The sequence below is a fragment of the Hippopotamus amphibius genome, chromosome 10 (assembly GCF_030028045.1).
Source record: "Hippopotamus amphibius kiboko isolate mHipAmp2 chromosome 10, mHipAmp2.hap2, whole genome shotgun sequence".
NCBI lineage: Eukaryota > Metazoa > Chordata > Mammalia > Artiodactyla > Hippopotamidae > Hippopotamus > Hippopotamus amphibius.
The window spans coordinates 12,658,236-12,675,622 of NC_080195.1; the positions used below are offsets into that span (position 1 = coordinate 12,658,236).

General features: G+C 44.4%; 1 protein-coding gene across 6 annotated transcripts in view; it reads right to left on the reverse strand.

Annotated features, from left to right (window-relative positions):
* The window catches only part of IRF2 (interferon regulatory factor 2), a 149,514-nt gene that overhangs the window by 115,844 nt on the left and 16,283 nt on the right, over nucleotides 1-17,387 (reverse strand). For 3 of the 6 annotated variants that reach the window (XM_057697009.1, XM_057697010.1, XM_057697008.1), the window contains exon 2: nucleotides 2,854-3,177. The exons of the other annotated variants lie outside the window; for them this stretch is intronic. In XM_057697009.1, the coding sequence (XP_057552992.1) occupies nucleotides 2,854-3,147 (294 nt within the window). In that variant the 5' untranslated portion in view covers nucleotides 3,148-3,177. The remainder of the gene's footprint in view (nucleotides 1-2,853; nucleotides 3,178-17,387) is intronic. 6 annotated transcript variants of the gene reach the window in all.

The following is a 17,387-nucleotide window of genomic DNA, read 5'->3' on the forward strand; positions in this document are numbered from 1 at the left end:
TAAGTTCCTCTTACAGGACATCCTATACTCCTCACACTGACTTCTGTGTACCTTCTTGAAAAAATAAGAATTTCAGTTCAAAATGATGTGAACTGAGAGGAAGCTGGAGTTGAAAACTGAATATCACCATCATCGTTCTCTTTATCCCTGTCACACTGGCTCAAGCCCTTGCTAAGAATGAGATACCAATGCTTTTCATGCATTATTTCATTCCATCTTCAAACAAGCTATATGAGGTATAGCATCCTTTGGGGGGTGGGGCGGGGATTTAAATAGGCTCTTTTTTTTAAATTATTGGAGTATAATTGCTTTACAATGTTGTGTTCGTTTCTGCTGTACAATGAAGTGAATCAGCTATATGTATACATATATCCCCTTCCTCTTGGACCTCCTTTCCCCCCCAACCCCACTCCTTCCTGCCCACCTAGGTCATCACAGAGCACCGAGCTGAGCTCCCTGTGCTATACAGCAGGTTCCCACTAGCCATCTATTTTACATATGGTAGTGTATTTATGTCAAACCTAATCTCCCAATTCATCCCACCCTCCCCTTCCTCCACCCTGTGTCCACATGTCCGTTCTCTACATCTGCGTCTCTATTCCTGCCCTGCAAATAGGTTCATCTGTACCATTTTTCTAGATTCCACATATATGCGCTAATACACGGTATTTGTTTTCCTCTGACTTCACTCTGTATGACAGTCCCTTGGTCCATCCGCATCTCCTTACCTCCATCTCTACAGATGAGGAAATGACGCTACTTCCCAAGCTGCAGAGCTATCAAGTGGTAAAGGGAAGATTCAAATCCAGATATTCCTGACTCCAAAGCATATGCCAGAAACCTCTAAACCAGTTTTTTTTTTTCCAAACATCTGGTAGCAACCCATTAGAGGGTCAGCAAATCAATTTATGGGACTAAGATGAGCATTACAGGATGAAGGTCAGCACTTTAGTTGTAGTGTATGAGAATACAGAATGGAAACCATGAGTGTTCCCCAAATAAGAGTAAGCATCGTTTCATTAAACGATTGTTTCAATTTTATATTATTATACCGGTACTGTGGCCAAAAAAGTATAAAAAGCATCATACTGTGCTAAATTGGTTCCCAGTTGTGTGTACAGATGTGTGTGAGCAGGTGGGTGGTGGTGGACGCGGAGGTAATGGTGGAAAGCAGAAGACAGAAGAGAAGGAATACAGAAGACAAGAAGTGGTGAACCCTTACAACGGTAACTGACTCCCGGGAGACAGAGGTGAAATGTACAAGAGAAGTTTAACAGCATGTGCTTGGCATGAAAATACCATGTTCAGAGATAAGATGAAATGACTCTGTACATTAGGGAGGGGGGTTGAGACCTACCCATTTGGCTATACTTAATACTTCTCTGCCTACAATATTCAAATCACTCTACATACTCTGGTGGGACTGTAGGGCGAGGTCAACAATTAGCAGTCAGGAAACCAGAAAGACACTCAACATTTGGATGGAGTGCCTAACACAGAAAAAAGCTTGCCTCTCAGCACACTTCTTATCCACATCAATGCGAAACCAATTTTAAAGTTTTGTTAAACTTCAGGAGAATCAGTAAGCAGTGGAAAGCAAGAGCATGCTATCCACTGTATCACTGATGTAGTTTCACGCATTTACTGTTTTACTTTATTGAACGTTAAAAAGATACACGTCATAGATTCACTTAAGTATTTTAGTCTCTAGCCCAGTGTTTTTCAGGTTTTAAGCAATTCAACCATGAATTCTCCTACCATGTGGATTTTTTAGGGACCCAGCCTTGAATGATGTGGCAGCATTGCTAGAAATGGCTCAATATATCTTAACCCATAGTTATACTTTGCTATACTTTCTTTCCACCTATACCAGCATCGCAAAACTGCCTGTGCGACGTTATTACTGGGGAATAAAAAAAAAAAAAAGATTCCCTGGGCCCCATCCTAGAACTACTGAATGAGGATCTTCAGGGCTTAAGAATCAGTAATTTTTTATGACCCTAGGACAACTGATACGCAGCTAAGTGTAGGTATCACTGCCGTTTAGTACCCTTAGCCGCTGGCCTTCCAGATCTCATACGTTTAATAAACATCTCCAGTTGAGTCATGGGAAAACGGGGAGGCCAATGGTGAATAGATTTACATCATGAATGGAATATAAACGCATATGAAATTAAAAGTCTAAATACCTCTAAATACCGCAGAACTAGTTTCCCAAACTGAGAATCATCCAGACTACGGTTTTGCATATTTGCCATTCTACCCACAATTTTCTTATTAGGCATGTTTTCTATACCCTTTTAGAAGGCATTACCATAGCTCCTTTACAAAAATTTCCCTATCTCTGACCACAAACTACGCTGGTACCTGAAACAGTGTGATTGAGTCTCTGAATCACAACCGTAAGCTGACAGAGAAATTGACTTACGGCCTCCACACATGTGCTCGAAAGACACCAAAATATCTCTGGTTCTCAGTACTGCAGGTGAGCCAACGGTCATTCTAGAAAACAGTTCTCAGTGCAGCCTACAGAGAACAGAAGTTCTCCATCCCGGGAGTAAGCCCTGAAAACACATGCACACGTCATGTCTGTGCAGATGTGCGCTTTCCCAAGAGAGGGTCCACCCCTGCCCTCCAGGCGCCGCTTCCCCCACTCCCTCTCCCTAGCACATCCACTCGCTCACTCGCTGGCCCTACTCCCCCAGACGCAGCTGCCCAACCACGCTGCTACAAACGGGTCCCTCCCTCTTCTTGTTTGCTCCTGCAACAAAAATTCAGGACTGGGCTGAATAGTACCCAGTTATAATAATAATAACAATAATACCACTATAGACGCATGCTTTATCACCTCACCGGAGCTTTCAAAAAGTCTCTGCAGGTTTTTTGTTTTTGTTTTTGTTTTGTTTTGGCTTCTCCCTCCTGTTCCCCGTCAGTCCCAGCAAATGATCTTGCCTCCAGCTCCAGAGAAAAATGGAGGCCACCACTCTTCTTTCTCAATGTCTGACTCCCTTCCCTCTTCAAGCTTATCTGTGACCTCCTTTTGTCCTTCTTCAGACCAGGTGGGTGGTAATGTCCCTCTCTGCACCAGGGAATGCGGAAGGCTGAAGAGGAGAAATACTTGGTATGATCATCTTTGGGTCCATCCATGTTGCTGCAAGTGGCTTAGAGATTATCATACTAGGTGAAGTAAGTCAGAGAAAGACAAATATCATATGATATCACTTATATATGGGATCTAAAAAAATGATACAAATGAACTTATTTACAAACAGAAATAGACTCACAGACATAGAAAAGAAACTTACTGTTACCAAAGGGGATAGCGGGCAGAAGGGAGATAAATTAGGACTTTGGGATTAACATATTCACACTACTGTATAAAACAGATAAACAACAGGATTTCTTGTACAGCACAGGGAACCATATTCAATATCTTGTCATAACATATAATGGAAAAGAATTGAAAAAAACAGATATATACATATATATGTATAACTGAATCACTTCGCTGTACACCTGAAACTAACACAATACCGTAAATCAACTATATTTCAATTGAAAAAAAAAAAAAAAAGAGGAGAAATATTGAGATTGGTTTTGGGTCTTCTGAATTTGAGATCTCTTTGGGATATCCCAAGAGACATTGGATGGGCAATTAGGTATGTGAGGCCAGAGCTGAGGAGAATGGTCTCGCCTGGCAATAGTCAGGGACCCCTTCACAGATGGTTCAAATGCCATCTCTTCCACCAAGCCCACCCTGGCCAATTCAAAACTGCCCTTGAATTCACAGAACACACTGTATCTAACATGTATCTTACCAGCCTTACTCCACTGCCACAAACCTCTGTTAACATTGCTACATATAAAATTGCACTTTTCACCTAGCAGGTAGCCAATAAATGCAGACCAGCCCCATCCAGCAATACTGGACGTGTTCTATATCCACACAGCCCAACAAGGTAGCCACTGGTGGCTACTGAATACCTGAGATGTGCCTGGTGTGAATGGGGAACCATTTGTCCCCAAAGATAGACACACAGTTTCAAGGCTGGTTCTAGTCTTTCCACATCACAGTGAGTGGTCCAGTGTCAGGTAAAAACAAAGTTTCTTCATAAGACACCCCTGTGGGGTTCCTAAAAAGGCAGGTTTACCCACCTGACACTGAAACTGTGCTATTTCTGAGTTTTTAGTCCAGCCTGTTTGAAAAGGCCTGACTCGCCCACGGCAAGCTGAATCACCTTTGGGAAGCCAGCCTGCGGGTAGGTGGGGGAGCTTCTGTGTGAGTCATCCTTATCCCGGCCTAGACCTGTGAGCCCCTGAAAACAGGGCTTGCCCAGAGCACCCGCGCCCCATCACTGTGATGCTAACACAGCTAACGAGGACTACGTGCGAGGCAAGTTCTAAGCGGGTCAGGGTATTATTTCGCTTGATTCATAACAACCCTATAAGGTAGGTGCTACTAAAATCCCCATGTGACACATGAAAAAAGCGAGGCCCATTAGGTTAAGGAACTTGTCCAAGCTCACAGAAGGTGGTAGAGTTCAGATTTAAACAGAAGGAGTCTTCGGCCCTTACTTCGCCTGCGGAACATGAGGCCCAACTGGGGACCACACTAAGAGGCACTGAGAGCCCAGTGCCTCCCAGTCTGAGCCAGCGCCCACCCTGGAAGCCTGTGCTGCCGGGAAGCACGGCTCAGGCTCTAGCAGCTGGGCCTGATGAATGGAAAGCAGCATCCCGACCGCGGTACCCGACCCCGCCCCTTTCAATTCACACTTCCTGCCCCCTTTAGTACCTGCCTGGCTGGTGGAAATCAGCAAGATGGAGTGCATATCCTGTCCAGCTGGGGCTTTATTTTTGTAATTTGTACTAGGAGAACAGTTATTTCCCCACTCCCATACTCCAAAATAAAAATATTTTCCCACTCTCCACCCCTTTACCTCCATCCCCTCTTTAAGAAGCAACAGGAAAGAATCAGAGATTTTTTTTTTTTTTTAACTTGAGTCACTGGGTTTCATTTTTCCAGTTGTTTCATTTTAGCCTCTGCCTCTGCCAGGAAGCAGGGTCACCTGGCCTGAGCACGGGCCACCTGGGTCCTGGCGGGGTCTTAATGAAAGCAGGCAAGGAGGGGCGTGCACCCGGCCCTGCTCTCTCCTGTTACTGATTAACCTGGAGAACTATTTCAGGAACACAGACAACCCCCATAAGAAGCCATGCTCCACCACCTCAGAGTTAATTTCACAGGCACACTTTTGTAAGGTACTGAAAACCATTAAAGCCCTAGATATTGCGGGTATTTGTCAATTTCCACACCCTTCCGTGTATACGAAGAGCAATCACTTGCCTATAAGGCCTTTCTGCTTCTCCCTCATTTTTAGTTTCAGGACTGCTAAAGAGTGCCAAACGCCCAGCCCACAAACTCCATTCCAAACAAGTTCAATCTCTCAGCGCCCTGTGTGTCCTACACATTCTACACTAGCTCACTTCTCTCTTGGAATTCAGGGGCCAGTTTTAAATCTACCCTTCCAAAAACCTTTCCCCGACCAATGCAGATTCAACTGTCACCACAAGGGTCATTTTGTTCACACTGATGACAGCCCCAAGAAATAGCTAGATATTAATGATAATCGATCTTGTCTGACTCCGCTAATGATCTGACCTGGAACTTTTGAGTAAGTGATTATGATCTCCACAGGACCTAGCACTGTGCTTATTTATTGAGTAGGATGGTGGACAAGATGCAGGACATCACTGGAGGTCTGACTGCCACTGTGACTCTGGGACAACACGGCCATCCACGGGCAGGTGGAGACCAGGGAAGGCTCCTATGTCCACCACAAGTGGGCAAGGAGTGAGTCTGTGGCTAGTGCCACTTCTTTACCACCATGCCTTATGTGAGATGAGGACTGGGTACTTGTGACCTTAAGTGAGAAATCTATGTGCTATTCCCCTAAAAATTCAGAAATTTCTTGGTCTCCACCACTGTAGGAGCCATCCAGGTCTGGGAGTACCTCCATCGGTAACTAAGGCCACTCCCAGGGCAAGGCTTCAAGAACCAAATGCAGAAGGTAGCAGAACCCAAGATCCTGATGCCTCGGCTTTCTAATCTGTGAAATGGTGATAATTTCCTTACAGTTTGTGGCAAGGCTTAAACAAGACATGCAAAGTGCCCAGTGTACACTCTGATGACTAGTGTAATTTAATAACAGTTTCTACAGACACAAGCTTAAGGTCAAGCATGTTTGAGGGAGCATTATTTACAACAGCAAACATTTTAAACGGATCCAAACATCAGACAGTAGGAAGATGGTTAAATAAAATGTGGTAGACGCAAATAACGGAACACGGTAACTATAGGGGGATATTTCATTTGCATAGGAAAATGCTCAGAATATACATGTTGATATAGTTAATAAACATAATTATATATTCTATGCATGTATTATTATATGTTCTATGTAAGTAATACATAAGTTAATATAGCTCAGAATATAATACAAAGTAATACGTGAAAAGAAGCAGGGAGTGGGGGTCATTTTTCAACCATCAGGGCAGTACACTTCTAGGACAAGCTGGGTGGTGGTGGTTTCCCTGGGCTGCTGGGTCCCGGTGCTGACAGCGCTCCCTCCTTGGACAGCACTGATGACACTCAGGGCTCGCCCTTCCCAAGTGCTCCAGCGGCTCTCGGAGGCAGCCGGCAGCACCGCCTAGTACAGGGCTGACACGGGACCCCAGGACACAGTTGTTTGGAACTGGGCAGCTAGGGGGCGGGGGGTACGGGGGGAGGCACCCCAACCCCAGGCAGCACCATGTCAAGTTTGCTGAACACTTAGAGTAATGGGCTGCAATGCTTTACAGCACAGGGTGTCTTGAGGGGTGCAATCCCCATGGGGACTCGTGAAGTCCCACAACATGACGATGAGTGCCAGCCTGTGCTCTCTCCAAGTCCTGAGCTCTCCAAGACTCCTGATGTCAGCACAGTGCCCTAATTTTAGATTAGAAAATAAGAATATGGCAACAGAGAACATTCTTCTCAAAACTGACAGTTCCGTCTACCCGTCTTTCCTCCCTCCCTCCCTTTATGAAAGATTTAGTCCAAAACTCCACCACATGGAACTGAGCAAAGCAGAGGCAATGGATTGAACAGTGTTCCCCCAAATTCATGTCCACCTGGAACCTGTGAATGTGATCTTATTTGGAAATATGGTCTCTGCAGATGTAATCAAGTTACAATGAGGTCATATTGCCTTAGGACAGGCCCTAAATCCAATATGACCGGTGTCCTTACAAGAGGAGGGAAATCTGGACACAGGCGCACACACAGAGGAGAAGTTACATGAAGACAGAGACAGGGGTTGGAGTGACTGACGATTGCAGAGATGTGTCTACAAGCCAAGGACTGCCAGCAACCACCAGAATCGAGGAGAAACTTCTCCCCGTGGAGCAGATATGCACTTGGAGCCCCAGAAAGAACCAATCCTGCTGACACCTTGACTTAGGGCTTCTGGCCTCCTGAACGGTAAGGCAATAAACTCCTGTGGTTTAAGCCATCCAGTTTGTTGGTACTTATGGCTGCCCTGGCAGACTTCATAGGGCGGACCTTAGGGAAGCAGGGCAGAAGCATCTCGGTGTGGAGTACTGGCATAAAGAGGGTGTCCGTGTGGGTGGGAGAAGGCACGGAGTGCTAAAGGCCATGTGGAGCAGTGAGGATGGGTGCAGGGGGAGGCAGCAGCCCAGAGGGGGGGTTCAGGGCCCAAGCAGAAGGAAGGGGCTCCTGTACAGGAGGGCAGCAGTCTGGTCCAGAGTGCGGGAACCCACGGAGTGATGTGAGGTGGGGCGGCCATGGGAACATGAGATCAGAAACACTCCGGCAGTTGAGTAGTTTAACTACTACATTAAGGATAATGGGACCCAGGTTTCTCACTGTTGGAGGAGGAAGTGCAAATACAGAAAGAAAACGAGAATAACTCTGGGTGTTGCATTAGAAGAGGACTGAATTCGTGGTTTTTCACATATCTCAATAAATACAGAAAGAAACATAAGATGTAAAATAGTATGTGTATGTGTAAGTATATGTATATATAAACAGCACAGATATTCCTTAACCCTGTCCACTAAGAGGGTCTGGGGACAGCAATACGCCAATGGTGAGGAGCACATGTAATGCCCAAATCTTAGTTTCTAAATACCACTCTCCGCTAAAAGGAATCAGGGCTTCTTGGGAAAATGGCTGATTCCAGGGTTAGAGCAGGGAAAGCAAAAGATGAGCCTGAACCATCTTGGGGCCCAGAAAGTAAAGAAGTGATCAAAGAATGCTGGGAACACATTGAAAAAACATAGCAGGGACTTCCCTGGCGGCACAGTGGTTAAGAATCCGCCTGCCAGTGCAGCGGACACAGTTTGATCCCTGGTCCAGGAAGATCCCACATGCTGCGGAGCAACTAAGCCCACGTGACACAACTACTGAAGCCCGTGCGTGCACCTAGAGCCCATGCTCTGCAACGAGAAGCCACTGCAATAAGAGTAGCCCCTGCTTGCCACAACTAGAGGAAGCCTGCATGCAGCAGCGAAGACCCAACGCGACCAAAATGAATTAAAAAAAAAAAATAGCAGCCACTTGAAGGGGCTCCCACTGGCCAAATCTGAGACAATCTGAGCATCAAAATAATGATAAAATTGTGTTATAGCCCACTGAACAAAACAGGGATCTATGAAAAACTAAATAGGGAGAAGAGAAAGCACAGTGCCAACTAGTAACCGTGGAAAGACGATGGAACCAGAAGATCGCCATTTGGCAGCGATCCTAGTAGAAATTATTCCATCAAGAAACGTCACAGATGTTAAAACCAGTGGGCGAAAGGCTGATGAGAAAAGGACACTTACATAGTCTCAAAGCACCTCCCACAAAATATTTTTTATGACAAAGGGGAAAAGAGTAACTTTATAATGGAGAAGCCTCACAGATACCTCCTTACTCAAATGATCCAGTGAACACCCCCAAAAAAGGAACAAGTCAAAGACATACGCCACCTGACAGGAGGCAATAAAAGAACAGAGCATCACATCTGAGATATTCTTGCAGAAAATGCATAATCTGAATTTAATCATGAGCAAACCCCAAACAAACTCAAACTGACAGACATTCTATAAGATAACTGGCTTGTAATCATCAAAAATGACAAGTCCATGGACGTTAAGGAAAGATGACAAAGGCATGACACTGGAGCCTGGATGGGCTTCTTTTGCTACGAGGGACATTATCGAGACAACTGGCGAACCTGACTCGGGTCTGCAAGTTAGATGGTCCTCGTGTCAACTGCCTGATTCTGACAGTCACGTGGAGAGCACCTTGTTTGCAGGACAGACACTCTCAAGAATTCAGGAGTGATGGGATTTCAGGTTGGCAAGTTACTCCCCATAAGTTCAGAAAAAAAAAAATCTTTGCAAGTACTTTTGCAACTTCGTATAAATCTGAAATTAGTTTGCAAAGAAAAAGTCTTGGCAAGAAAGACAACAGTGAAACATGCAAGTGATTTACAGTCCACAGGAGCAAACAACGGCATTTCTGCAAATACAACCAACTCTAGCAAATTCCCCCTGTGGTGCTTAAATTAAACTGCTGGTAGTTTCTTCTTCATCCAGGCACCGCGACTGTATTAAGTACACGCATCAATCACGGTCATCGTCCACCCATAAGGGGCCATCCAATCAAGCAACAGTGATCTGAACAAGGACCCTCAAAGCTTCATTTCCTGGGGAAGACGGTCCACAAGTCATCTGAAGTGTAAGGTTGTGTAGAAAACGAAAAGTAAGATGACCCAAGAGCCCACCAGCATGTTTTAGAGAAGACTCTCAGATTTCAGCATCAAAGATCTACCTCCAGTCACACTTCTGAACTAATATCGAATTGAAGTTATTTAGATTTTAAAACATGAGGTTGGCTTCCAAGTGACACTGCTTCACCTCGTAGGTTAAGTGTGCAGCAGAAGAAAGCAGTCAGCCACGTGGGTCCTTGGGCTGCAGGTTGCAGATACTCCGTCTTCAGAGGCCCCTCACCACAGGGTTCTCTGTAGCGCATTTGCGTTTCAGACCAGTCCCAAGTTGTCACCAGAGCCCCCAAAGCTGGCATTCCCAGCACAGTTTCATTTTCTTTCCTGACCCGATCCCACAGCCTTTCCACCACTTGGCTCAAGGAAAGCCCATCGGGAGGGAGGGTTTTGCTTTTTGTTTCTTGTTTACAACTTTTCCTCAACCTGGGGAAGACAGAAGCCTGCACACCCTTCAGCTCTACTTGCTCTCACTTGGCTCATGGCTTCCATAACTGCTCTGGCCTCCAAGTAACGAGCAGAGCACATATTTACTGTTTCCCAAGAGAGTAACTAGAACACTGTAAGAATAGAAAGTGAAACCAGTGGGTCAAGAACAATTCCTTTCTTCAGCAAAGCCGGCACCAGGCAGCCACTCTGCCGGCTCCCCACCAACCTCCCAATCCCACTCTGTTATCTGCCCGGAGGCCAGAACACTCTTGTAAAAGCATAAACATGATCTGCTTAAAGCCTGCTGTTGTCACCCACACTGGCTCCAGCCTCCCCTCCCTCTGCTGACCTTACCCCCTGACCTTCCGGCCAGCAGGGCAGCCCAAGACCTCTGTACCTGCTGTCCTCAGGGGCGTCCCCTTTCACTGGCTGACTCTCATTGTTCAGGTCTTAGCGTTAAAAGCAAGTCCTCAGCAAGCCTTCTTAGTCTCCCCGGGGCCAGGCCAGGCCCCAAATCTGTCTGCCTCCCTAGACAAGAATCTCCATGAAGCCCAAGGCCAGTTCCGTCTGCTCAGCACTCTGTTCCCAGGGCCTGCGAGTATGAGAAAGACTGACGCTGAGTTAATAAGCTATAACCCGACTGTGGATGCCAGGCATGAAAGATAATGAGAGGGGGAACAGAGAGGGGGCTTGCAGCCTAGTAAAAAAAAAGGCTGGTCCACAAACAATTAAGATGAGGAAAACGATGATTTGCCCTTTAAAAAGCAAAAAAAAAGTGTATATATAAATGCTATGGAGAATTTGTCTAAGAAAGCAGTGGGGTATACGTTTTTACATTTTAAAAATTATTTCTTATAAACACTGCTTTACACTATTTTAGGGTTTCAAGATATAATCTGGAATCTTATTTCAAAGTTGTATATATGGAAATTCATATGAAACCTACTGACGCCTATCAGTGTTGCATTTTCCATCACCCAGAATGCAGAGATGGTCAGTATGATGACCATAACATTTATTGTCCAAAATGGAACACTTTTGAGTGTGAATGGGGCCTTATTAATAATCATACCTTGCCTCTAAACAGATATAAAGAGAGACTGTCCCTGGAAAACACCAGGATGAAGGGGTGTTCAAGTCATAGGAGATAACTGTACTTTTATTCAGAATCCTTGCACCAGATATGTCTCGGCATTCAGCAGCTTTGGGATTTTAGAGATAATATGGTGCATATAGCATATATGTTCTATACATTCTATATACCATACAGAACATAGCACCCCCAGCAATGTTTAGAGCAGAACCCCCTAATCCACTACAGCAATATTTCTGCAGGAAAACGGGAACATTCACACTGATTCGGATTAGTAAAAGCTATAAATAGCTTCATGCCAATTCGGGGCAGACTATACTTACAAATGAGTCATGATCAAAACTTTGTTTTCAGAGCTTTTTGGATCACAAAGAAGGGATTTGGGATCTGTAATTAATTTCAAGTTATTTCTATCCTTGGAATATATTATTGTTCCCATGTTATACAGGAAAATCATCATCTTCTTCCTTAAACTGTACTTACATTTGAAATTACTTGGGCACGTACTATGCTTGAGTTAGTGAATAACAGCACATTTTTAGTCCTGAAATGGAAAAATTTAATGCAAACTGCTTTTGCATTGTTCAAAAGTGAGGAAATACTTCTGCTGAATGTTTTTAAAAATTTGACATTTGAGGTAGCCATTTAAAAATTATTATTGCCTTTAATTTAGCTCTACCCAGCAATAGGTATACATTTTACTTTACCAATGTAATACATAAAGTAGTTATTTAAAATATAAGAAAAGCTTTAAATAAGATTTAAAATTTCTTTAAAACATCCTCTCTAGGGTTCCTTTACAATGACATTGCTCCTTCTCCTACAACATTTAAAATATTTAATTTCAAAAATTAGATTTGTTACAAAGAATCCTTTCATAAGTATCAAGTTAAATCATGTTTATTCGTTGCTGTTCATTACTGTTTACGCAGAGTGAGACCTGCGTCATGGTTAAGATGGGAACGTGAACCACTCTTTCACTTCATGTAAGCCCTACCACCCCTGTGGAAACCATCGTATGAAACAAAAAGGCTAAATACTCAACGTGGCATAAATGTAAATATACTCAAGGAATTATCTGGAAAGTTTACCTCTCACATTTAACATAACTTTGAATGAAAAGGCAGGTATATCATTGCCACCCGAGATGTCTAACGTAATGTACATTGATCTGTTTCGGTTCTACAGGGACTTGGGTAGAGATTCAGGTCAGAGATCCTTGCACACACACTCCCTCCAGGAAGTGTAAAGAGAGAAAACACAGCAAGGCTAACAATGATGGTGAAGGAGCCCCAGAGACCTTCCTACCAAGAGGGCTGAGGCACTCACGCCAGCAATTACTTTTATATGCAACTGAACTGCTTATAAAAATATGCATTGAAAAGTCAAACTTGCCTCCCAAAAATGCTCTCCTGATTCCTCAGCAGGTAAGGAGGGTGGTGGCATGAAGATGGCAGTGACTATGATATGCACCTGGACTTAAACTCTGTGCTCTTTCTACACTATCTCCTTTCACCCTCACAGTGACCCTCTGAGGTAGGTACTATTATGATTATTCCCACTTTCAGAGGAGGAAGCTGTGGTTTAGCCCTGCCAAAGCTGATTCTCCATCACTGAGCTCCTTCATCATGAGACCCCAGCATCCAGGATGGGCTTCAACCCTGAGTGGACAGGATTCGTGTACACGTGGGTCCTCAAACACAAATGCTAGATAGAAAACAAGCGTGTCTCCCAAGCTTTTCTCGGACGCCACACTGCTTCTGCCAGTTGCTTCCTCATGGCAGGAACATCTCAGCAACATGAGCGTTGAAGCCCTGCAGGCCTACAGATTCAGAAAGAAAACACGGAGCCGAGTCCTGGCGGCATCTCCCAACACTTTGTGTTTTGTTGGGTCTCTGTTCTGAGGGAGGAGCAACTAAGAATACAAACCACCCACAAACAAGGATGGAGGAAGAACATAGTGAGCTGTCTGGGGCTTTTCCTAAAAGAGGAAGTCTTTTGACCTTGTATAACCCCAGGGCTGCACTGGTGAAAATACTCTTGGGGGGGGGGGGGGCGGGGGGGGGTCAGTTTCATCACCGAAGGGTTTCAAAGCTGAAGTCCCTGAGCAAAACCCTGCAAAACCTTCACACCTCTATCTGACGTGCCCCCCAGGGGATGTTGCAACCACTGTGAGGCCCTCAACAGGCATCCGTGATGGGCAGGCATGGGTCCTACCAACGCCTCCGTGAGGGAAAAGAAGGCAGGCAGAAGAGTCACGAGGGTAAGATTTGCACACTGTCTCCTGCCTGTCTTAGCCTGCAGCCAGCAGAACAAGAGGCAAGGAAGAGCTGAGGAAACGGGCGATCTTTCTTTGGGCGATCTTTCTTTGGGCGATCTTTCTTTGAGAACACTTTCCGAATCGTACAGTTTCCAAAAGAACGTAAAGACCAAAGGTTTTGCCTCAGGAAAATCATTCTGCATCTCTCTTATCTGACACATCAAGAATGAGGGTTAAAGCAGGGCTCCTTGTCCACACCCAGAGACTCACAGAAGGAAGAAAGAGCCTCATCAGAGCATCCCTTGGTTAGTTTCCTCACAGGGGCTGCCATGGGAGTAACAGAGCAGAAAAGGCAATGGGTGTGAACTCGGGTCTGGTTCTACATCCCAGCTCTATGACTTATTAGCTGCGTGACCTTGGGCAGATTATCAACCCTATCTGTTCCCACAGGGCTTTGCAAGGATTAGATAAGGAACCCTATAAAACATCTAGAATAGTGCTTTACACCTCACATGTACTATGGGTTGGAGAACAAATAAGTACAAATTGTCCACACGGTTAGCTTGGCCATAGATATCAAAAATTTTACAGGCCATCTTTTGACCCAGCCATAGGCCAAATGTTTCCTAAGCAATTTAACCATGTGTGAAACATGTTTTCTAAAAAAAAAAAAAATTTTTAAACCACTACAATGATCTAAATCTGTTACATATGCAAATGTAATATTCTTTCTTGTAAAAAAAAAAAGATGAGAACGCTTTGTGAAGTTGCACAGATAAATTACACTCCAGGTACATGTAAATTATGAAAATCTAAGAGCATTTTTTAAAAATCCGTCAGCTTTTAAAAGAGTATCTTCTAGAAGAATTCATAGAAGGCAGTAAGGACCTAAAAGGGTAGACTGACTTTTAAAAAATATTTCATGAATTTGAAATCATGCTGGGACCACTGGGCGTGTTTGGCCCCAGACCCGAGTACCTAGACGGCATCAGATTCTGCAATTCAGCAAAGCAAGGAGCATGAACAGATTTCAAAGCATATGGACTCAGGCTCAGACTGCACGTTCAAATCTTCTTTCCATATGGAAAATGGGAAAAGAAGCAACCCATTTTTCCCTTAATCAGCATGTCCTCTGAGCACTGCCTTTTGCAGTAAAGCAAAGTCTGAAAGGCATGACTTCTTCTTTTGCAAGTTAAGTGGGGAGTTCATTTCAGACTGTCCCTCCTTCCATGAATAGGGGGAGTGTCCCTAGAGCCATCCAGCTAAGCCAGCAATACGAAAGCCCAGAAAAGACATCTTGGTCCTCAGGTACAAGGGGAAAGTACAGGAAAAGTTAAATAAGATGGTGTATGTGAGAAAACTGTGGACCACAAAGCGGATCACTGAGACACACACAGTAGCTTGGGAAGGAGGAACGTGGCAGGAAGTGGGCAGGACCTAAATTCTCTGAGCTCTGTATATCCCCCAAGTCACTGCATACCTGCCACTGCCTTATGCTTCTCTATGACCTACGATGAGTATGTTTCGTCCCACTGGGAACACAGGAAAGACAAGGGGATGTGACGAAAAAGGAGATGTCAATGCTTTCGTTACTTAAGTTTGAAAAGTCAAATAACAGGGATTCTTAGAAGGGCCAGCATACTGGAACCTTCTAAGAAAACCTATTTGCATAAAATGACAAAATGATTTGCTGCCATCGGATTTCAAATCCATTAATGGCCAACGATGTTGAAAACTGATGCTTCCCCTAAGATAGTTGCCTGAAAATAATCTGCTCTGAAAAAGGCTGGCATTGAAGGGCATTGTCCATCTTCTCCTCTGGATGAGAATAAATGACTCCCTCCCTCCCTCACTCCACATCCACAGTGTCCCTGACAGCTTCCTTCTTGCTGCCACTTTTCCTTTGGGGATTTCCTTTGAGTTGTCCCCTCAGTCAGTAAACTCTCAATAAAGGTTACGACTGCTGCTGCTTCTTTTTCTCCTTCTCCTCCCCCTCTTTCTCCTCCTCTTCCCCTTTCTTCTTTCTCCTTCTCCTTCTTCTTCTCCTTCTTCTTCTTCCTATTAGTAGTAGTAGTAGTACTATTCTTATTATACTTATACTACTATTATATTATGATAGAGACATTCGATTCAGCTCTTTTTGTTCAAATCAGGTTGGGATCTGACACAAACTATAACTGCATGATTATATTCCTACAATAATTCTATTGTAATTAATAGAATGATTCTATTTCTACAGTAAGGCATCCTGATTCCCGATGAATTCCAACTGGAAATGAGAGCCAGCATTGCTACCCACCCTAAATACAGTAAGACCTGAATCAAGAACACATCTCTCCTCTACAAGCTGTGGAAATGTCTGCAAATATTTTTAAAAGATGCTTACTGCCACTAAACAAGTTCCACACGGTACCTGAAAATTGGATTTGGCATCCACTGTATTGTCACCATTCCTCACTCTCTGCTAACCCCTCCCAGGACCACACTGGTTTCCTTCCCACCCCTTGTGGAAACAGAAGGTGTGGAGAGAGCTTAGGTTTGGGGTCAAGCACACCTGACTGGAACCTCACCACTCACAACCTGTAATAACCTCTCCAAATCTTAGTTTCTCCATCTATAAGCAGAGATCTTAATAGCAACTTGGCAGAGCTACTGTGAGGAAGAAATAGATAAAGAGCAGTTTCTATTAGAAGGAAAATTAGGGATGATTGCTTTGGTCTCCCCTAAAACTTCCCCTAAGAAATTCCAAGAGTACAGCCAGTGTCTGCCCCCCCCCCCGCCCCCATAGCAGAGTGGACTCAACCAGAATCTCCCACAAGGAGCAGGAGGGTACCCAGGGTCAATGTTCTGAAATATTAGCAGCATCTCCACCCTGTACAGTGTTGGCCAGATTAATCTTCCCAAACATCTTACACCTGACTCGAAACCCTTCAGTGGCTCCACAAAGCCCACTGAATACAATCTGGACTCTTACCCATCATAACTCAGTCCCACTCTGACTTTTTTATCACCGTTCTGACTTTTTTATCCCACCGATTCCTCCACCTTCTAAACCTAACCAAAGCTCACAGCTTCATGTACTTGAAAACAGGCACAGCTCTGGATAAAGTCCTCGTGAGCAGGCATCACATCTTACGCAGACTTCCCAAAATATCAGGCAGAGTCGCTTGCACATAACGATATGTAGTAATTATTTATGCATAAGAAAGTGGATGAATCCCTCTTGGAGAACCCCCTGGGGCAGGGAATGGGGAGGAAAAGGCAGAAGACATGAACTACGTGTTATGATGGATAAAACTTAATATGAATCAGTCAGAAGCAAGCAGGGGGAAAATGACTGCAAAAGAGCACACAACCCAAAAAAGAATAATTTCACTATTTTTATGACATTTCCCAGGTGAATCAAGTTAACTATGTTAACAAACATTTGAATTACATTTACTTGACAATTCATTCAAAAAATCTTAGGGAGCTGAGTCCTGTGAAAAGCTCCGTGCAGGGTACAAAGATGATGAGAACACGCTCTCTGTCCTCAAAAAGGTTACGTTGTAACAATGGAGGGAGGAACATAAACAACCAGCTCTAAAACTAGGCACCATGTCCTGAAGGTGATACTGGAGAAACAAATCACAGATGATAAAACTTTCCATGATGCGCCTGACGTTACAATACACCCCGATACCTGAACTCTGGGCACTCAGCACAACTGGTTCTTGGTTCACTCTCTGCAACCGACTCACCCCAGTCATTTCATTAACCTGACAATCACAGGACCCTGCAT